We start from the raw sequence: 20,004 nt of genomic DNA on the forward strand, positions 1-20,004 counted from the left end.
TAATTCTGGCTAGCTTGGAAGTTGTGATGGGTTGAGCTAACCCTCTCCCCCACTGTTTGTATTTGGTCGTAGGAGCTGGAGCGAGCAAGTTATTTACTTGGAGGTCTTTCTTTCTTTTACCTTTCTTTTTCAGGTATGTCGGATTTTGTGTTGGTGTTTTTTTTTTAATCTTATGTCAAATATGTCCCATGTAAGTTCGTACTTTATGTTTAATGTAAAAATAAATGCAGCCCCTTTTCTACAATTCCCCTGTGGGAGAGGAGCTTTCTTTCTTTTACCTTTCTTTGTCAGACACAATGCAGAAACACACCGGTTACACTAACACCTTGTGAGACAGTCTCTGTGAATTTATCCTCAGAATATGTTAGATGAAATAGATCCAAAAGAGAGATACAACTCAAACATACACACCTATTACAAGTCCTACAGTGAGTTTCAGTATCAAACCAATGAAACCAACAAAAATCAGCTTCTCGCTCTCTTTTAATTTTTAAGGAATAATGTTTTGTCTTCACTCTCTGCTCCCCACATGTTTAAAACAAAGAAAACTTCACATACACTACTGTGCAATAGTCTTGAATTCCCCCTGATTTCTTTATATTTTGCCTACAATGAGCCTGACTTTAGTCATCTGTAGTCAAGTGGTCTGAAAAGAAAGACATTGGCTGCCTTTTCTATCATATTCAGTTCAGTCTTTGTGCCTGACCATTTACAGAGAAATGTCTTTGTTTGTTATTGTTTTTCCCTAAACCACTTAACACTGACCCATGAATCATTCAAGCATTTTAAAAAAGCGCTGAACTTATGAGATAAATCACTATTGGGTCTACACAAAACAGACAACCTAAGACAGAACCCATTTTAAATTATATCTTTAGTCACTTTGTTACTAGCAACCTGTTAAAAAAAACATACAATGTATGTAATACATGTGTGTAATGTCCTATTTCTTTGGTTGAATCTACAAAAATGGGGTTGGCAGGCATAAAATAGTATTCCTGCACCAACAAAGCATGTTTCAACATGGTGTGCAGTGCATCCTCAAAAAATAAGAAGTGGTAGGCATGAAAAAAAAAACAACTGTAGTAGACGAGGAGTATATAACTCATGAGAAGGGGAAAAAATACAGCAAGACCTGACACACTACCTGAGAGATGCATCTGGACCTTCAGTTTACAACCTGGGTTATAATAAAACTGTAAACTGTGCAAACTGTTTTTACTCACTTGGAGTTTAGTTGAGTTACACAAAGTTGGGATGCACAGTCAGCCAAGAGTAGATGTCATTAGATATGTTATCAAGCAGACACAGGAGCTAAGGACATTTAGTGATGGGGACAGGATTGGCAGTAAAACAGGTATCAGCCACCAAAAATAATAAATCTAATATTTTCTATTAATTCTATTTTTTATATGATATTCATTTGTTTCAGACAGTTGTTCCAACAAGGAACTTAAACTCCTGCACTCTTAGCAAACACGGCTAAATGTTTTGATTTATAAAAAACACTAGAGCTGTACTTCTTCTGCTTCCTCAGTAGGTTAGTAAGTTTGTGTTACTGTGTCACTAAGGTGCTAGTTTTTGTTATTTCAGTAATTATCCTGTGCCAGTACCCTCACTTCTTGTACTCTTGTTGAAACTACAGCTACATTTTTAGCTTATTCTTTCTCATCCTTGTTGACTGGTGCCACACAAACAATGCTCCTCTGAGGGATTTGAATCTAAAATTTAAGAGAAGGTGAACTACAACTTTACTTTTACACTTGAATATATTATTTATTTTATCACTCCATTCCATCACTTTAAGCGTGAGCCTGGAAGCTGAAATAGACAAGGGACAGTGGAGATTTGGGATTTCACCAGTGTGCAGTTAGAGAAGAGGTGAAAGCACTGCCACGGCTTTATTGTCTTTAAGAATTCAAACATCGGTCAAACTTGTGATATTTATTACTGTCTTTAAAAAAAAAACAAAACACTGTCACATTTCCAAGTGTGATCACCTTTTCTACAATTAACCCAAATGTGTGTGATAACCTGTGTGCATGCATGTGTGTACCTCTCTTGCAGTTCCTGGTCACTTAAATGTAGTTGTTCCTTTAGAGTCTGGTATCTGTCCCACCTGAGCAGCCTGGTCCCATCATACAGATCTATCTCCCTGTCATGGAGTAACCTGGGGCAAGAAAATAAAATCTGAGAAATGAGCTGAGTGGTGTGTGTTTGTTTGTTATTTTACAGCACCGGCTTCCTTTATTAAGAAACTGAAACAGTAAGAAATACATTAAAGCAGAACGTCAAAGGAGCTTGCAAAGAAAAGCGTCTGGACTTCTTTAAGTTAATTGAAGACGTTTCACCTCTCATCCGAGAGGCTTCTTCAGTTCTAAGGTCAAATGGTGGAGAGTCCCAGATATAACCCTAGTGGGAGTATCCCCCCACAGAGGGACAAAAGGACCCCCTGATAATCCTCTAATCGCCTGAGCCAAGGTGTGGAACTGGGTGTGGGTCCCAATCAGCCAGAGTTTCGGGTGAGTTCATTGTGAAACCTGGCCCCACCTTATCATGCGAATTCCTGAGGTCAGATGGCCCAGGGTGTGAGTGGACGTTAAGGCGTCTGGGAAGGGATCTCAAAACTGGATTATAGATGGCAGAGAGTTGGTGTCCTAATTACTTAGGACCCTACACCACCGGGCAGAACATGTTCCCTCTAAGCCTGAAGGGAAAAAGAAGGAACACACACGTAAAGGAAGCACTCAAAACGTGCGGCTATCCTAAATGGGCATTCTTAAAGTCAGCAAAGAGGCACAGAAAAGAAGATCAGACACCAGCGAGGGAGGATAAGAAGGACAGGCGCAACAACATTGTCATCCCCTATGTAGCTGGTGTATCAGAGAAACTCAGGAGGGTTTTCTCCAAGCATGACATCCCGGTGTACTTCAGACCCAGCAACACACTCAGACAAAAACTGGTTCACCCGAAAGACAAAACGCCAAAACACAGACTTAACAATGTGGTGTATGCCGTACAGTGCAGCGAGGAATGCCCAGACCTCTACATTGGAGAGACCAAACAGCCACTTCACAAGCGCATGGCACAACACAGAAGAGCCACCTCCACAGGACAAGATTCAGCTGTCCATCTGCATCTTAAGGATAAAGGACACTCTTTCGAGGATGCCAATGTTCACATTTTGGACAGAGAGGACAGATGGTTTGAAAGAGGAGTGAAAGAAGCCATCTATGTCCACTGTGAGCGACCATCTTTGAACAGAGGCGGTGGTTTACGACACCAACTCTCTGCCATCTATAATCCAGTTTTGAGATCCCTTCCCAGACACCTTAACGCCCACTCACACCCTGGGCCATCTGACCTCAGGAATTCGCATGATAAGGTGGGGCCAGGTTTCACAATGAACTCACCCGAAACTCTGGCTGATTGGGACCCACACCCAGTTCCACACCTTTGCTCAGGCGATTAGAGGATCATCAGGGGGTCCTTTTGTCCCTCTGTGGGGGGACACTCCCACCAGGTTTATATCTGGGACTCTCCACCATTTGACCTTAGAACTGAAGAAGCCTCTCGGATGAGAGGTGAAACGTCTTCAAGCAACTTAAAGAAGTCCAGACGCTTTTCTTTGCAAGCTCCTTTGACTCAAGGTGGCTGCAGTTAAACCTTTACTCAAAAAGCCATCTCTAGACCCAGCAGTCTTAGCTAATTATAGGCCAATCTCCAACCTTCCTTTCATATCAAAAATCCTTGAAAGAGTAGTTGTCAAACAGCTAACAGATCATCTGCAGAGGAATGGTTTATTTGAAGAGTTTCAGTCAGGTTTCAGAGTTCATCACAGCACAGAAACAGCTTTAGTGAAGGTTACAAATGATCTTCTTATGGCCTCTGACAGTGGACTCATCTCTGTGCTTGTCCTTCTTGACCTTAGTGCAGCATTCGATACTGTTGACCATAATATCCTATTAGAGCGATTAGAACATGCTGTAGGTATTACAGGTATTGCACTGCAGTGGTTTGTATCATATCTATCTAATAGACTCCAATTTGTGCATGTAAATGGAGAGTCCTCTTCACACACCGAGGTTAATTATGGAGTTCCACAGGGTTCAGTGCTAGGACCAATTCTGTTTACATTATACATGCTTCCCCTAGGCAGCATCATTAGAAGACATAGCATACGTTTTCACTGCTATGCAGATGACACCCAGCTCTATCTGTCCATGAAGCCAGATAACACACACCAATTAGTTAAACTGCAGGAATGTCTTAAAGACATAAAGACTTGGATGGCCACTAACTTTCTGCTTCTTAATTCAGATAAAACTGAGGTCATTGTACTCGGCGCTGAAAAGCTTAGAAATACAGTGGGGCAAAAAAGTATTTAGTCAGCCACCGATTGTGCAAGTTCCCCCACTTAAAATGATGACAGAGGTCAGTAATTTGCACCAGAGGTACACTTCAACTGTGAGAGACAGAATGTGAAAAAAAAAATCCATGAATTCACATGGTAGGATTTGTAAAGAATTTATTCGTAAATCAGGGTGGAAAATAAGTATTTGGTCAATAACAAAAATACAACTCAATACTTTGTAACATAACCTTTGTTGGCAATAACAGAGGTCAAACGTTTACTATAGGTCTTTACCAGGTTTGCACACACAGTAGCTGGTATTTTGGCCCATTCCTCCATGCAGATCTTCTCAAGAGCAGAGATGTTTTGGGGCTGTCGCCGAGCAACACGGACTTTCAACTCCCGCCACAGATTTTCTATGGGGTTGAGGTCTGGAGACTGGCTAGGCCACTCCAGGACTTTCAAATGCTTCTTACGGAGCCACTCCTTTGTTGCCCGGGCGGTGTGTTTTGGATCATTGTCATGTTGGAAGACCCAGCCTCGTTTCATCTTCAAAGTTCTCACTGATGGAAGGAGGTTTTGGCTCAAAATCTCACGATACTTGGCCCCATTCATTCTGTCCTTAACACGGATCAGTCGTCCTGTCCCCTTGGCAGAAAAACAGCCCCATAGCATGATGTTTCCACCCCCATGCTTCACAGTAGGTATGGTGTTCTTGGGATGCAACTCAGTATTCTTCTTCCTCCAAACACGACGAGTTGAGTTTATACCAAAAAGTTCTACTTTGGTTTCATCTGACCACATGACATTCTCCCAATCCTCTGCTGTATCATCCATGTGCTCTCTGGCAAACTTCAGACGGGCCTGGACATGCACTGGCTTCAGCAGCGGAACACGTCTGGCACTGCGGGATTTGATTCCCTGCCGTTGTAGTGTGTTACTGATGGTGACCTTTGTTACTTTGGTCCCAGCTCTCTGCAGGTCATTCACCAGGTCCCCCCGTGTGGTTCTGGGATCTTTGCTCACCATTCTCATGATCATTTTGACCCCACGGGATGAGATCTTGCGTGGAGCCCCAGATCGAGGGAGATTATCAGTGGTCTTGTATGTCTTCCATTTTCTGATGATTGCTCCCACAGTTGATTTTTTCACACCAAGCTGCTTGCCTATTGTAGATTCACTCTTCCCAGTCTGGTGCAGGTCTACAATTCTTTTCCTGGTGTCCTTCGAAAGCTCTTTGGTCTTGGCCATGGCGGAGTTAGGAGTCTGACTGGTTGAGGCTGTGGACAGGTGTCTTTTATACAGATGATGAGGTCAAACAGGTGCCATTCATACAGGTAACGAGTGGGGGACAGAAAAGCTTCTTACAGAAGACGTTACAGGTCTGTGAGAGCCAGGGATTTTCCTTGTTTGAGGTGACCAAATACTTATTTTCCACCCTGATTTACGAATAAATTCTTTACAAATCCTACCATGTGAATTCATGGATTTTTTTTTCACATTCTGTCTCTCACAGTTGAAGTGTACCTCTGGTGCAAATTACTGACCTCTGTCATCATTTTAAGTGAGGGAACTTGCACAATCGGTGGCTGACTAAATACTTTTTTGCCCCACTGTATGGTATCTAACCAGATTCTTACTCTGGATGGCATTACCTTGGCCTCCAGTAACACTGTGAGGAACCTTGGAGTCATTTTTGACCAGGATATGTCTTTCAACGCACACATTAAACAAATATGTAAGACTGCGTTCTTCCATTTGCGCAACATCTCTAAAATTAGAAATATCCTGTCTCAGAGTGACGCTGAAAAATTAGTTCATGCATTTATTACTTCCAGGCTGGACTACTGCAATTCATTATTATCAGGATGTCCAAAAAACTCACTGAAAAGCCTTCAGCTAATCCAAAATGCTGCAGCAAGAGTACTGACAGGGACTAGAAAGAGAGAGCATATTTCTCCTGTTTTGGCTTCCCTTCATTGGCTTCCTGTTAAATCCAGAATTGAATTCAAAATCCTGCTCCTCACATACAAGGTCTTAAATAATCAGGCCCCATCTTATCTTAATGACCTTGTAGTACCATATCACCCTATTAGAGCACTTCGCTCCCGCTCTGCAGGCCTACTTGTTGTTCCTAGAGTATTTAAAAGTAGAATGGGAGGGAGAGCCTTCAGTTTTCAGGCCCCTCTTCTGTGGAACCAGCTTCCAGTTTGGATTCGGGAGACAGACACTATCTCTACTTTTAAGATTAGGCTTAAAACTTTCCTTTTTGCTAAAGCATATAGTTAGGGCTGGACCAGGTGACCCTGAATCCTCCCTTAGTTATGCTGCAATAGATGTAGGCTGCCGGGGGATTCCCATGATGCATTGAGTTTTTCCTTTCCAGTCACCTTTCTCGCTCTCTATGTATTAACAGACCTCTCTGTATTGAATCATATCTGTTATTAACCTCTGTCTCTCTTCCACAGCATGTCTTTTATCCTGTCTTCCTTCTCTCACCCCAACCGGTTGCAGCAGATGGCCGCCCCTCCCTGAGCCTGGTTCTGCCGGAGGTTTCTTCCTGTTAAAAGGGAGTTTTTCCTTCCCACTGTCGCCAAAGTGCTTGCTCATAGGGGGTCATATGATTGTTGGGTTTTTCTCTGTATCTATGAAGCGCCTTGAGGCGACTTTTGTTGTGATTTGGCGCTATATAAATAAAATTGAATTGAATTGAATTGGCTACGATGACCTGGATGACTGAGAACCTTCACAGACATTAAAGCAGAACCTTAGCTGCTGTGGAGCGTTCTGAAAGGAGAACACAGAGTACAGATGGCACAGATAACAAAAAACCCAATATCAACAGAGCATTTGGAAAATATCACAGCAGCTACATCCAGGAAATGAGGCAAAGCACCTGGATAGTACAGCCAAGGTTCCCAGGTTGACTCTGTGTATGCCGTCGAGAAGCAGCAGCTTGCCCTCCATAGCAGCAGTGACCAGTGGAGATGGCCTCCATGCTGTGTCCCCATTTGGGAGCGTGTACCTCTGTTGGAGAAGGTCCCTGACTGTCATGTCCTGGGAATCAAACACAATGGAGGGAGGTGTGTGATAAAGGCAAGAAAGTGGGAGATGGAAAATGAACAGCAGAGACAGATGTGTACAGCAGGTTGGCAGAGCAAAAAAGATCTAAAAATAGTCAGAAGTGATTCTGTCTGCGATTGCGTTTAGTAACTGTGAAGACAAGATGACAAATACACCAGCTTTCCATTTCCCCCTCCTTTAACTCTGTTCCCAGATGGTTTGGCCCAGCTGCTAAATGCAATATCTCTGCTTTACAGATAACGCTGTCTGTTAAGCAAGACTGTCATATTCACTATCACGCTGCCATGTCATGGTAAAGACAGGGGGTAGACGAGGGAGGACAAGTGCAGTTGCAAAATTTGTTCTAGGCAGTGATTACTGCAATCCTAACTGCTTCACAGCAACATACTACTCATTGCTTTCTTGAATTAAATAGAATTAGGTGCAGCTGTAACAGCAGCTGGTATGAGAGAGCTTCATTTTGTCACAATATCAAGTTCAAACATTAAAAGACTCAGAGGAAGTGTCATTTGTCCTAGATCCGGTGACATTTATCATTTCTACGCATCATAAACCCCTCAAGTCCTGTCTATTATTTTCACATTTGCATCTAACAGAACAGACAGTGATGCATTAGTGAGAGCTCCAACAAGTAAGGCCACACTGATAAACATGGGACATAACAATACTATATCTCCCCATCACCAGGCTGGAGTGAAAGCCTGAAAGTCTTATAATAATAAATCAGAGAAACTGGTGCTATTGAACCAGGTTTTTTTTTTTTTTAAATGTCATCAAAAAAAAAAAAATCAACAGCAGGGCAAACACAACAGTGCCCATGCGAAGGTGATGCGATGGTATTCTATACATATGCTCTTTAAAAGATTTTCTGCAAAATGTTTTATGACAATCCTGATGAAGGATCATCATAACACACACACACACACTCAGCTTGTTGAAGGACACAATTTATATTCTGTTCTCTAGCCTGACATGTCACTTTGCTTTCCCAAAAATGGGGTTTTCAGAGTTGACCAGATGAATTGCGTGGTGAAGGATTCCACAATTCCCGCAGCACAGGTCACCCCTGACCTCAGCTAGCTAAGAATAGCAGCTACATGATGCATTCATACATACAGAGCTGCAGCACACCCGCTTCCTTCACAATTATCACCGAGCTGACTACATTCCACACACACACACATATTGCACAAATGCACTGTACACTCATTCAAAATTCTAAAAGCAATAAAAAAATCAAAATAAATTAACCAACTGAGCATGCACTTCAACTTATGCTTTTCCTTATTTTCTCTCATATATACATACTGCTCAAAAAATTTACACGAGCACTTTTTCATCAGAGAACAGCATCAAGTCCATTAAAATTCTGGGATCTGATTGGTTAGGTATCGGGATGATCCCCTGGTCCAGATCTGGGCGGGCACCATCCATCATCTCAGAAGGCCAAAACAGCTCCAAATAAAATACATAAGCATTATATTTACCTGTCAATCATGCAAAGTTGATCTAGTAAAGTCCAAAATTTTAAATATGAAGCTGGAAATTAGCATAACAGGGCCACTTAAATCTAAGAAGACTTTTAATAAAATACCCTCATAGCAACATTTGCTTGCCTCTCCACCCTACTGGTTGGGGTTCTCTATGGCAGTATCACACTGGGGCCTACACATTCCAGAGAAATAACTGACGCAACAGTTAAATGAATAAGCAATCTCATGCTGAGTGTGCACGGTCATGCCGGGCTGTGCCAAGGTGCAAAAGCATCTGGACATCAGTGCCAGAGTATAAATTGTTGTTAACAAAATGCTGTGTCCGCATGTAGTGCTGGGAGCCCAAGGTAGACAGAACAGTGCTACACCCTCTTCATGACATATCTGAGTTATCTGAGCCACTGATAATAATATTTTTCCCTGACATTATAAATACATTATTAGATTAGCATATATTTACCGCCTAAGTCATAGGTGTCAAACTCTGGCCCGCAGCCTAATTACATTTGGCCCGTGAAGCCATACCAAATTACTATTAGAGCTGGCCTACTGGTATTATACAGCTAATATATATATTGTTTAGTATTAAGCTTTGCTTGTTCCATATTCAGTTTTCCAGCAAAACTTATTTGAGTCCATAAGAAAAGATTCATTCTTATATCTGGAGGAAGATTTTTTTTCAATAAATATTAATGTTAGCCCGCGACTTTGTTCCAGTTTTGAATTTTGGCCCACTGTGTATTTGAGTTTGACACCCCTGGCCTAAGGGATACTGCTTTAATTTGCAAACTAAGACAGATATATACATGACGCACAGAAGTATCTGTAAAAAGAAATACTGCAAAATCTTTTACAATGTAGGTCAAAAGGATGACAGATGGTGAAAGATATGACTGTGGCATTAAATTATTCGGGGTCTGTGACGCAAATGTTTGGTGGTTACATTCGTACTTCCCCTCATGCTCTGCTGACAACTCAAAACTTCAGAAAAAATCATATTTTTGAACATTTTAAAGACCAGACGTTTTTACCTGGTAGAGCATGACAGGCTCCATGCTGTAACCCAGCATCTCAGCAAACTCTCTGGCAATCACCGACTTGCCGCAACCCTAGAAATAAAAGAAGGTATTCGTTATTAAAATCAGATTCACTATGTGCATTGTATGTATATATGTATGTATATCAAGTGTTAGCCACCTTAGGTCCTATCAGACATATGTCCTTAACCATGTGCGACTGTATCATCTCGGCCAACAACTGGGAATGGCTTGGTGTATGAATGTAGGTGGGACTGCTTTTGGGTGGACGTGGCTCCTTAACGCCTGCTGGAACCTGAAGTTTCATAAACAGGAGAAACAAGCATGAAGGAGGCAAACAACAGCAGCAGCATCTGGTGAAGCCTAACATTTTACCCTGTGTGGGAAGAAATAAAAAAGTAAAAAAGAAAGTAAAAAATATGTTTAGCTCCCTTTATGGTTACTTTCTTATGACTGGCTGCCCCTCACAAACACGTTTGCACAGCTGGTGTGCAGAGCTTTGTGCTTGCAGCCAGCACTGTGTGCATATTAAGGATGTTTCCCCTTATTAACTTAGTACAAAAACTAGAAAAAACACACATACCACTCCCTCAGTGGGTGAGAGTGATATGTGTGTGATAGTTTATATCGATATTTTGGTTTTGCTGCCCCCAGATTTGGGTCATTCCACCGTGGTCATCCAGACATCACCTGGAGTGGCTCTGTGCCCCACGGATTAAGAACCATTGCCGTAAACAAACCCGTGATTCACAGATTCACTGCCGAACAGCTGGAAACAAAATTCATTATTTTTTAAGAACTCTGCGTTAAACAAGCAAAAAAAAAAACCACTACATATTAGGAGCCAACACAGTTCCTGCCACACATGAAGAAAGTGCAGCCTCAAAGAGTTAACCAGAGTGATATCATTTGTTTACCTGGATGATCCACACCACTATTTTTAGTAGTCTGAAAGGATGTCTGTTTTTTCTAAACACTATGCAGTAACATTCACACACACTGCTGCTTTTTTATCTAACATGAAAAATTAATGACTGATAAAGATGTTGCCTTAACAAAATTTACATTAAGCTACAGAGTGTCTCGGTCAAGCTACTGATACAGTGTGTCTGCCTGTCTGTCCGTGTGTGGTCTGCAACGTGATAATGGGCATCTCTATAAAAGGATGACTTAATCACTCTGCATGTTTTTTGATTCATAATGAAGCCTAATGCTTGCACTCATTAGGATTGATTACACTATAGATTTGCTTTATGCATTTTTTTTTTTTTTTACATTAAATGCTTTTTATTGTTAATGTTTGAATGGACTAATGGAAATTTAATAGAGTGACTTTTATCTGAAAAATGCAGGATGGGTTTTCTGCAAAATCTAACCCGTCAATGCAACGCTTCAGTGACTCTCACATTGTCAAACGTGAGAAACGCTAGCTAACAGTTGCTTAGTAAATGAGCCTGCTAATCATAAATATCAATAATGACTAACTGTGACTATTGTAACCAACTCACAACTCCAGCTAGCACAGAAAATTACACAGTATCTTAAGAAAAAAAAACAGTGAAATAAGTACGTAAGGCTGGCTAATTTAAGACTGACACATAGTTAAACAAATTATAAGCCATATCAATGTTGTACGATTTGTGTTAGTCAGAGCTAGCTGGCTAACCGCGTAATATGTATGCTAACCTTGCCAGACAGTTAAATCTGCACAGCATGCAAACTAGACTTTAGCTTAAATGTTTACTGCAAACAGTAACCAAAAAATAAAACCAACAAGGATGTATTTAAAACTGCTGTTCCTTTGATGACCACTTGAGGCCAGCTCCAAAGACACTAATCTCCACTGACTCACATATCAAAATGCTCAACTTTACAGCAGAAATACAGTATGTCTATGTCATGGTATTAAAAAAATGGTATTTAAAAAAAGAAGAAAAAATTGCTATCTTGAAATTAGGGTGTTTTTTTCTTCACTCATTGTATTAAGGTCTAAAAGTTGGTCTTGATGCATACTCAATTTGGCCGTAGCGTTTTCAGTGGGAGAAACATTTCATCACTCATCCAAGTGACTTCTTCAGTCTCAGCTGACCATTGATCTTTGACCACTGATCTTTGACTACTGATCTTTGGCGGAGTCATTTACATGAAACGGGAAAGACCATCTCTGAATCGAGGAGGGGGCCTAAGTGTACATCTTTTCCCATCTTACTTTGCCGTGATTGCAGCCATTCCCCAACTCTCTGTGAATGGTACTCATTGCCATCAATCAATGATCACTAATCAATGGACTTTGATGAGTGGTCATGACAATTTGCAGATCAAGGAACTGACCTCACATCCCACTGTTCATTCAGTGGGCTAGATTTGTGCAAATGTGCTGTTTATAAGGTTGGGGAAACCTGCAGTCAGCTGAGACCGAAAAAGTCACTTGGATGATGACGCAGCGTTTCTCCCACTGAAAACGCTACATCCAGAATCAGTCTTTTGGGGTCTAAACAGAGGTTGCTTGACTTTATATGTTCTGCTCGTCCCTCTGGAGCATCTTTGAAATGCTTATTTGAAGAAATACAACTTGATTTGTTTATGTCTAATTAGTGAATTAAATTATATCCTTCATTGATTTGTAACATCGTGATACTAATTGGGTATCTGTGTCTTTGCAATGATCCCAAATTGCAAACCAAGCTGGTTAGCTGATAACCTACAGTCCAATAAACAAGAAGGCAACTACCACACCTCTAAATTCAAGGCTTCAAAATAAAAGTTCACAAAGCAGTGGGCGATGTCATGCTGGCTATGTCTGTCTTTTATATGTAGTCTATGGTGTACACCCAGTCTGCTGGTACCTGAAAGGTGATGTCTTTGTCCACTACATGTAAAGTGATGTCTGCATGGCCTTCTACATCTTTTGCCGTGGACACACTCAAAATGGTGGTGGGTGCTGGCTGACGATGACCATCCAGAAGCTCAAATCGCTGTGAAAGAACGCATATAAAGCAAAACTGATGCCTTCAATCAACCATATGATGTTCAGGTTATATCAAGCATGCACCTGAGGTAAAACCATATACAGACACTTTAACATCACATCTTGACTTACACTGAGTACACCCTCAACAGCAGTGCGACCGTCCTTGCCCAACATACTGTTATATGGATAAAGCCTATGGAGCAGTTGCTGGCAGGATAGCATTGGGAAAGAGTTCTGGAAAAGGACAGAAAAGACACGCAGGCACTAGTAACTTTAAAAAAAAATTCTCCTTTAAATTTTTGGCTTTCATTTTTCTATCTCGCTCCTGTCTCACCAGGACATGAAGGACAGGAAGCAGGTTGTCCACAGGAAAGTCAGGAAGGCCTAGGCTGGATGATTCCTGGGAGCATAGCGTAGTAGCTAGTGAGAGCAGCTGGGAAACTCTGACACACAGGAAACAACACAATACTGCATGAAGACACAGACCAACAAAGAATACTCGCACTTCAGTATGCATCTACCTAAATGTACCTTTCTGCAGCGACATTTGGTCCTGCTGAGTATAGCAACTCCAACTGGTCCTGAAAATATACAGAAGAAAACAAGACTTGAATATCCTTAAAGTCTCACGAATTTACTGCAGAACACTGTTGGCTGAGAGGCCAGAGAGAAAGAAAACAAAAGTTCAATATTTAAATTCCAGAACAAATCCAAAACTAATATATCCTTCTAGTATTATCGCTAATTTTCTTCAGTATAATAACATTTCAGTATGTTGTACAAAGTGTGTTATGTTTATTATCAGAGTGCATAAAAGGAAAATTTGTATCGGTGCGTCTCTTTCTCCCCCACAACCACACCTTTCTTATCTTATTGAAGCTTTCAGATCTTATTGAAGCTTTCAGCTTGCAGATTACTTTCTTTTAAGTAATCCGTAAATTTGTGGATTGACCTTGAATGGTAGGTAATAGACGTCTCTAGCCTGGAAGCGAGAGCGGAGAGGAGGATCCAGCGGATTGCCTTTGTACTTGGGTACAGGAAGACCAAGCGCGATGACCCGAAAGTCCTCGCTTACGCGGACAATCTTCCAGCTGTCCAGCTCCTCTTTGGTGTGCTCCTGAAATGCATCAAGGTAAGAAAAATGGCCTATAACTTCCTTTCATCTCACACATTTGATATTAAATGCTATTTTTATCCAAAAGGCTGCAGCTCCAAAGCTCCATGTGACCAGTACAGACTCTGAATGTCGCACAGCAGCAGGATTTATAGCAACAGCATTTTTTTCCCTCAAAACACAACAAGAGCACTGTAGGAGTAGTGTGGAAATTCACTGCTTAAGTGGGAATTTACATATAGACATGACTCCATAAACAACAGCCAGCATTATAAAAAATAATAACAGCGCCCCCTGAGGCTCCCAGTAGATGAACTTGTGCTAGAAATGTGAAAATCCTAGGTAATATCCTTCTTGAGTTATCGCATTTTCACCTTGACCTGGAAGTTAAGATGATCAATATTTGAACGTGTCTGACATTTTTAGTGAATGCACCTAAGTGTCAATTTGAAAATCTTATGTCGCCTTGATCTTGAATTATCATGTTCACAAACTTGGGTGCCCACACTGCCCAGGGATTCGTCCAGCGTGGCAACAATAGCCCATCAAACTTTTACAGCTGAGGGGTTAAAAAAAGTTAATGCCTCAGGTGTTGTTACCTAAAAAGATTAGTCCCATGTGTAAGTTCTAGTTTAGAAATTAGCCGTGGGAAGTGTTTGACTTGTGCAGGGGAGTGTGCTGCTCTGACCTGCAGCAGCTTGTCATAACGCTCCGCTGACATGAGGAAGCGGCCATCCTCCAGCTGCATCTCTCGATTCTCCAGCAGGTTGTTAAGAACAGGCAGGACGTTCCTCTCGGCTTTCTCCAATCCCTCCAGGACCAGGACTCGGCCTCTTATTGCGGCCCTTACAGCACACTAGGAAAAAGCATTAAAAGTCAAGACAAAGCGATGAAGTCCATCAATACTTCAGAAATAATAGGAGAGGAAGGGGAAGGATGTTGTAAACTCTTCGAACACGTGATGAGTTTTGCCTCAGGTCAAATCTGTTGCTCCACAGGATGACCTCTGATCTCTGGGCTAAAAGCCTTTGTACAGACAGGGAATCTGACCTTCCACCAGTCCTCATTGTGTATACTCTATATAAGACAGTATAAGCTTCCGATAAAGCTTTTCCTGAGGTTGTCCTCATCTGTGTTTGTCCTCCAAGCTACTCAGAAACTTTCAAACCAGTCTTTGCTGTTTTAAGAAGCTCTATTTTCTCCCACCAAATGTGGGATAAAACATCTCAAATTTATACAGTGTGTGTGCGAATGCATGTGTCTGCGCACATTTCTGCAGAAATCAAAAAGCACGTCTGACGTCAAGAGGCAGGAAACTTTAGCTGTCTGGGTGGACCGCAGAGCGAGCGGCTATGTAATTAGGTTAACATGTAAATGCGTGGCAGGTTGTGTGGGAAGCAGAGCCATAAAACTATAGTGAGGACCAGATGCTCTATATTTAACTCTTGATCCATTTTCGGCACCAACGCTGTAATCAGATAATTGTTAGAAATGTAAATGACGCAGGATGTAGAGTAGGAGAGAGAGAAAGAGAGAGACGGGGAAGCACAGAGGGGCCTTGTGCTATGTCTGACACCAGCCATGCAGAAAAAAAGAAAAACATCCCACTAAATGCTTTTAGCCACTTAGAAATGTTAGAAATGTCACAGAACAGTGAATGTGTAATATTAATGTAACTAGAACTATTTTTAAAAAAGAGTTAAAAGTCTACAGAGACATCACTTCCTATAATATCTCTTTGTGTTATATGTGATGTTTCATTTTTTTTCATAATGCTATGTGTATGAATCAAAAAACTTCTGTTCCTAATTTACCTACTTCATGCGCATACAGAAGCATGTTTTCCCCAAAGTGTTTGCAGGTCACAACATAGACTGTATACAAACGATAGATGCAGCATCAGGTACGTCCAAGTTCATTAAACCTGCATTCTTTGAAATGACCAGTAAAGGGCAACTACCTAGTGGCAATTTCTCTAGACCTCAGTAAGTATTTTCCTAATAGATTTATTGTCAGTAGTTTCCAGTCTTAATGAATACAATATGATGTTCATTTTTTATAGTACGCTGTATTTTGAATAAGAAAAGACTACAAAGAAGGGAATCCTTCAGAGCTTGGCTAGAGTGTGACTGAAAAGTCGCTACTACACAAGTGTGCAGTCTGCTCATTTTCTCAGACAGGTCTACCTATGCCCATCATGTCACATCAGTTTAAAAAACAATAAAACAAACCAGAATGGCGATGGCAAAAACAAACTCTTAAGTTGAGACTTTCAAAACAAGAGTCCACAAACCAAAACGGGTCAAGACTCCAGTTAACAAGCATCCAAAACCATTTTAAGCTTTAATGGTAGGTTGAGAACCTAAAAGAGAACAAATTTAACACAACTCAAGCTGAAAATAAATTTGAATGAGTTACAGATTCTGTATTTTTTTAATAAATGGCCTAGCATGATATAAAAAAAAGTTTTAAAAAAATCAACCCTAGATAATATTTTTAATGTCACATAATATCCAATAAAATAATTTTAAATGTCCCACAAACCAGATTTTTAGAGTCTGATGTCCTCTGGCTCTGCTCTTGTCCCAGAACCTTTCAAATTAAATCAATTGAGTCCTGAACAAAAAGGTTTTCCATTATTTCCGGATTTTTGGCTTCTAATTTGACAACAAACCTCTATTTACTCTGTGGTAATTCAGCCACGGCAGTGAGTTTTGTTTCCCCCATGGCGCTGGCCATTTAACTTTAACTAGTGGAAATAAGAGAATCCAGTTTTCTTGTGGATACCTTTGAATTATATTTATATTTAATTATAATTACATGTGATATTTAATTGCAAGTTTTTTTGTTTTAGTTTAATTTTTGGTGTTGGAAAACATTTTGTACTTTAAAAAGACTTTTCCAACATGTAACTCTGCCTAGAAAGTGTAGAAAGTGCATCCAGTCAAATGATTTCAGCACAGCTGTACGTTTGGGTTCAGATTCAGCTCTAGTGGAGGTGGAAGGCTTTTTATTACTGTAATAGAGACTTATTTGTAGACCGGGTTTGAGGTAAGCTGCCTTACATAAGAGCCAGCTAAATGAAGAAGGATGACTGGCAAATGTCAAAAATATAACAAGCATGCGATTACATCCATGTGACTCCTTCATGCATACTTTGGGGGTAGGGTGATGCTTGGAATGAAGGGTGAAAAAAAAGAAGAAGAAAAAAAGACCAAGAACCAGAGATAGAAAATGAAGTGGAAGGATGGGAGGGGAGGGACAGCTTAAGCTCAGGGACTGACACGTTAAGCCTGAATATAGGGCTCCAAATCAGCACAGACCCCTGAGGAATACTTGGATGTTCTAGTTAACACACAAACGCACACCTCCTACAAAACTATTCTCAAAGAGAAAAGCTCTCTAATTTGCACCCACACATCTCCAGTCCATAAAACAAATGTTGGAAAATATAATATGTACACAGTGTTATTGCACCAGACACATGGCACAGGACTCATAATCCACAAAATCCCAACAACATAAAACTTTTCCACTGAACGTTTGAATGTAGGAAAGCCCAGAAATAAGCGATCTTTCACCCCATTTATTAACATCAATAATGCTGTTTCTATGGAAACAATGGACAATGTTTTGATTTAGATAAAGAGGTGGGAGGAAGATGAGCCTCAGGCAGAGGGAGTTGGATGAGTTGACTAGCTTTTCTTGTTCCAGGGAAAGATGTGCACTGATAGAAACAAAACTATTAAAGTCATTAAGGGATGAAGACTGTTTAATCAAACAACTTGATCATGTATATTTTTCACAAATGGTTATTCCCAGTTTCAGTTTGTGTCTATGGTTAAATGATTTTCCATGAAAACTCTCAAAACTGATTTTTTTTTTTTTCTCCTAATGTTCTAACAGAGAAGATGGTCCGACTATACAATGCTACCTTACTTTACGGGGAAGTGTTGCAGCCCTAATCCAGGGTTTGAGTCCATGTTTGGTTTATCACTGAACCAGTGATACAAGTGAATATGCAGATATTCATAAAACAGTTACAGCATTTTCAACAACTCTGTTGGAGCTTTGATGGACTGGCGACCTGTCCAACAGCCTTTTGTGCTACGGATTGGTAGCCACTAAAATATAGCAATTTCCTTTATGAGTGTGTGTTGGGACTACTTCCTATTTCAGTACATTGTGTTGACAATTATAAAATGTGAAAAATAAACTTAAATTGAACATATTAATAAAGTACCTAGTATCTCAAATACAATCATTTGCCCCAGTTGTTATATGTAATTTAGGCATTTTGTCATGGTAAACAAACCCAGGTTGTATGATTTACAACGGCTGTTGAAACTGATTCTACTCTCATCAGAGAGTACAAAGCTCCGAATTCACGAGTTATTTTTCAAAGGCATCTGGATTCTATTAATGCTAAAGCTTGGGGAAGGGGAATCATGGCTGCACTGGTAAAATATGGAGGAGTGCACTGATGCATGCTATTTCTATAACTGCCCAATAAACAGTTAAGCTGTATTAGCCTGAGGTCATGCTAATAATAACATAGTCAACCTGGTACCTTCTACATTAAGGTGCCCACAGCGGCCCGGTGTCGAGTCCAGCCAAACATCTTTATTGTAGGTCACACCTGTTTTAATCTCTTAATTTCCTGTCATCTCTCTACTGACAGACTCAAATAAAAGCTTAGTTCATGCAGAAGACGCTACTGATAACAGTCAATATTGCTTCTAGTGTTTGTTTAGTGTGGTACACCAAAGCACCTTTTCCTCTCTTAAATTTGCTTACAGTTGTGTGTGACATCTAAAAATAGTCTACTCCTCTAATCTGGACTACATTGTACACATCAAAGTTGGATTGCTTTGGTTATGAAAAATAAAAAAACAAGTCTGGTTTTATAGAAGTCATGTTATGGGATAACAGCTCTTTTCCCCCACAATCTACACCCTGAGTAAATCCTTTACTGATAACTTTGGTCTCTGTCACCAGTTTCAAGTCACTGATTATAATATGACTTTCATTGTCTAAACCATGGTCCAGGGATATATATACACACACATATAACAATTGTTGTAATCCTATATAATTTTGATAATTTTTTCCACAGGTAGTTCACAGAGCCGAGGTCATAAATCACTAGAGTGTACAGAGCCGTTAATACTTCATTCACATTGAGACCTTCTGGTAAAATATCTTTTTTAATTTCTGCTCTGTAAGCATGCCTTAACTGGATGCCCCATTCTCTAATTATTTTTTTCTTGTAAGTTGATCAAATGTCTTAAAACATTTTCCCTCTATGAGTGGAGTGGTCTGAAAGAACCACAGGCAAACATTTTATAATGAAATTGCATTGTGTCACATAGATGGAACCCCGCCATTCAATTTAGTTAAAGGAGTCACAAGCATCAAAATGATAAACTTAACAAAATCTGCTGGAGGTGAACAAAACTACCACGTCAGCAGTTTGAAGGCACTAATGGCTGATTTGTGCTGGAACACAAACAAGCTGCCTCGCTTTATCAAACTATAAAACTGCTCAGTACACTGCTCATGTGTAGGAAATGGTGCTTCTTTGATGTGTTTACTCCTGGTGCATTAACAAGGAACTCAGTGCATATACATATTCATAAAACCACTTTCTCAGAGCACTAAGAGCAGTGAAAACAGTGGAGTGGCACTACAGTAAGTGGACTCCCTTCCAGCTGCAGTCTAATTATAAGAAAGCCTAATTAGCTGCAAGTCTGTTCCAGGACAGTAGCTTTCTGAGTAAAGTTTAAGGAATAAATGTGCTGAAAATAAAACATGAAAAACTTCCCTGTTTCCATGGAGCTGATGTCTGAACTGTTACACAACCGATTTATTTTTTACACAGATGAAGCCATGTGCTAATTAGTCGTGGATAATGACATGACTGACTAAATGTTAATTATCACAGCTTATTA

At 40.5% G+C, this 20,004-nt stretch overlaps 1 protein-coding gene across 1 annotated transcript in view; it reads right to left on the minus strand.

Moving 5' to 3' along the window:
- Positions 1-20,004, minus strand: part of vwa8 (von Willebrand factor A domain containing 8) — an 87,474-nt gene that overhangs the window by 61,410 nt on the left and 6,060 nt on the right. Inside the window, exons 5-14 of the mRNA XM_087830265.1 lie at positions 14,742-14,909; positions 13,892-14,056; positions 13,471-13,520; positions 13,274-13,382; positions 13,069-13,173; positions 12,815-12,943; positions 10,129-10,263; positions 9,963-10,040; positions 7,251-7,411; positions 2,057-2,170 (exon numbers count right to left, since the gene is read on the minus strand). Of these exons, the coding sequence (XP_087686391.1) occupies positions 2,057-2,170; positions 7,251-7,411; positions 9,963-10,040; positions 10,129-10,263; positions 12,815-12,943; positions 13,069-13,173; positions 13,274-13,382; positions 13,471-13,520; positions 13,892-14,056; positions 14,742-14,909 (1,214 nt within the window). The remainder of the gene's footprint in view (positions 1-2,056; positions 2,171-7,250; positions 7,412-9,962; positions 10,041-10,128; positions 10,264-12,814; positions 12,944-13,068; positions 13,174-13,273; positions 13,383-13,470; positions 13,521-13,891; positions 14,057-14,741; positions 14,910-20,004) is intronic.

This window comes from Neolamprologus brichardi, chromosome 16, assembly GCF_056152115.1.
Source record: "Neolamprologus brichardi isolate AB-2024 chromosome 16, ASM5615211v1, whole genome shotgun sequence".
NCBI classification, from domain to species: Eukaryota; Metazoa; Chordata; class Actinopteri; order Cichliformes; family Cichlidae; genus Neolamprologus; species Neolamprologus brichardi.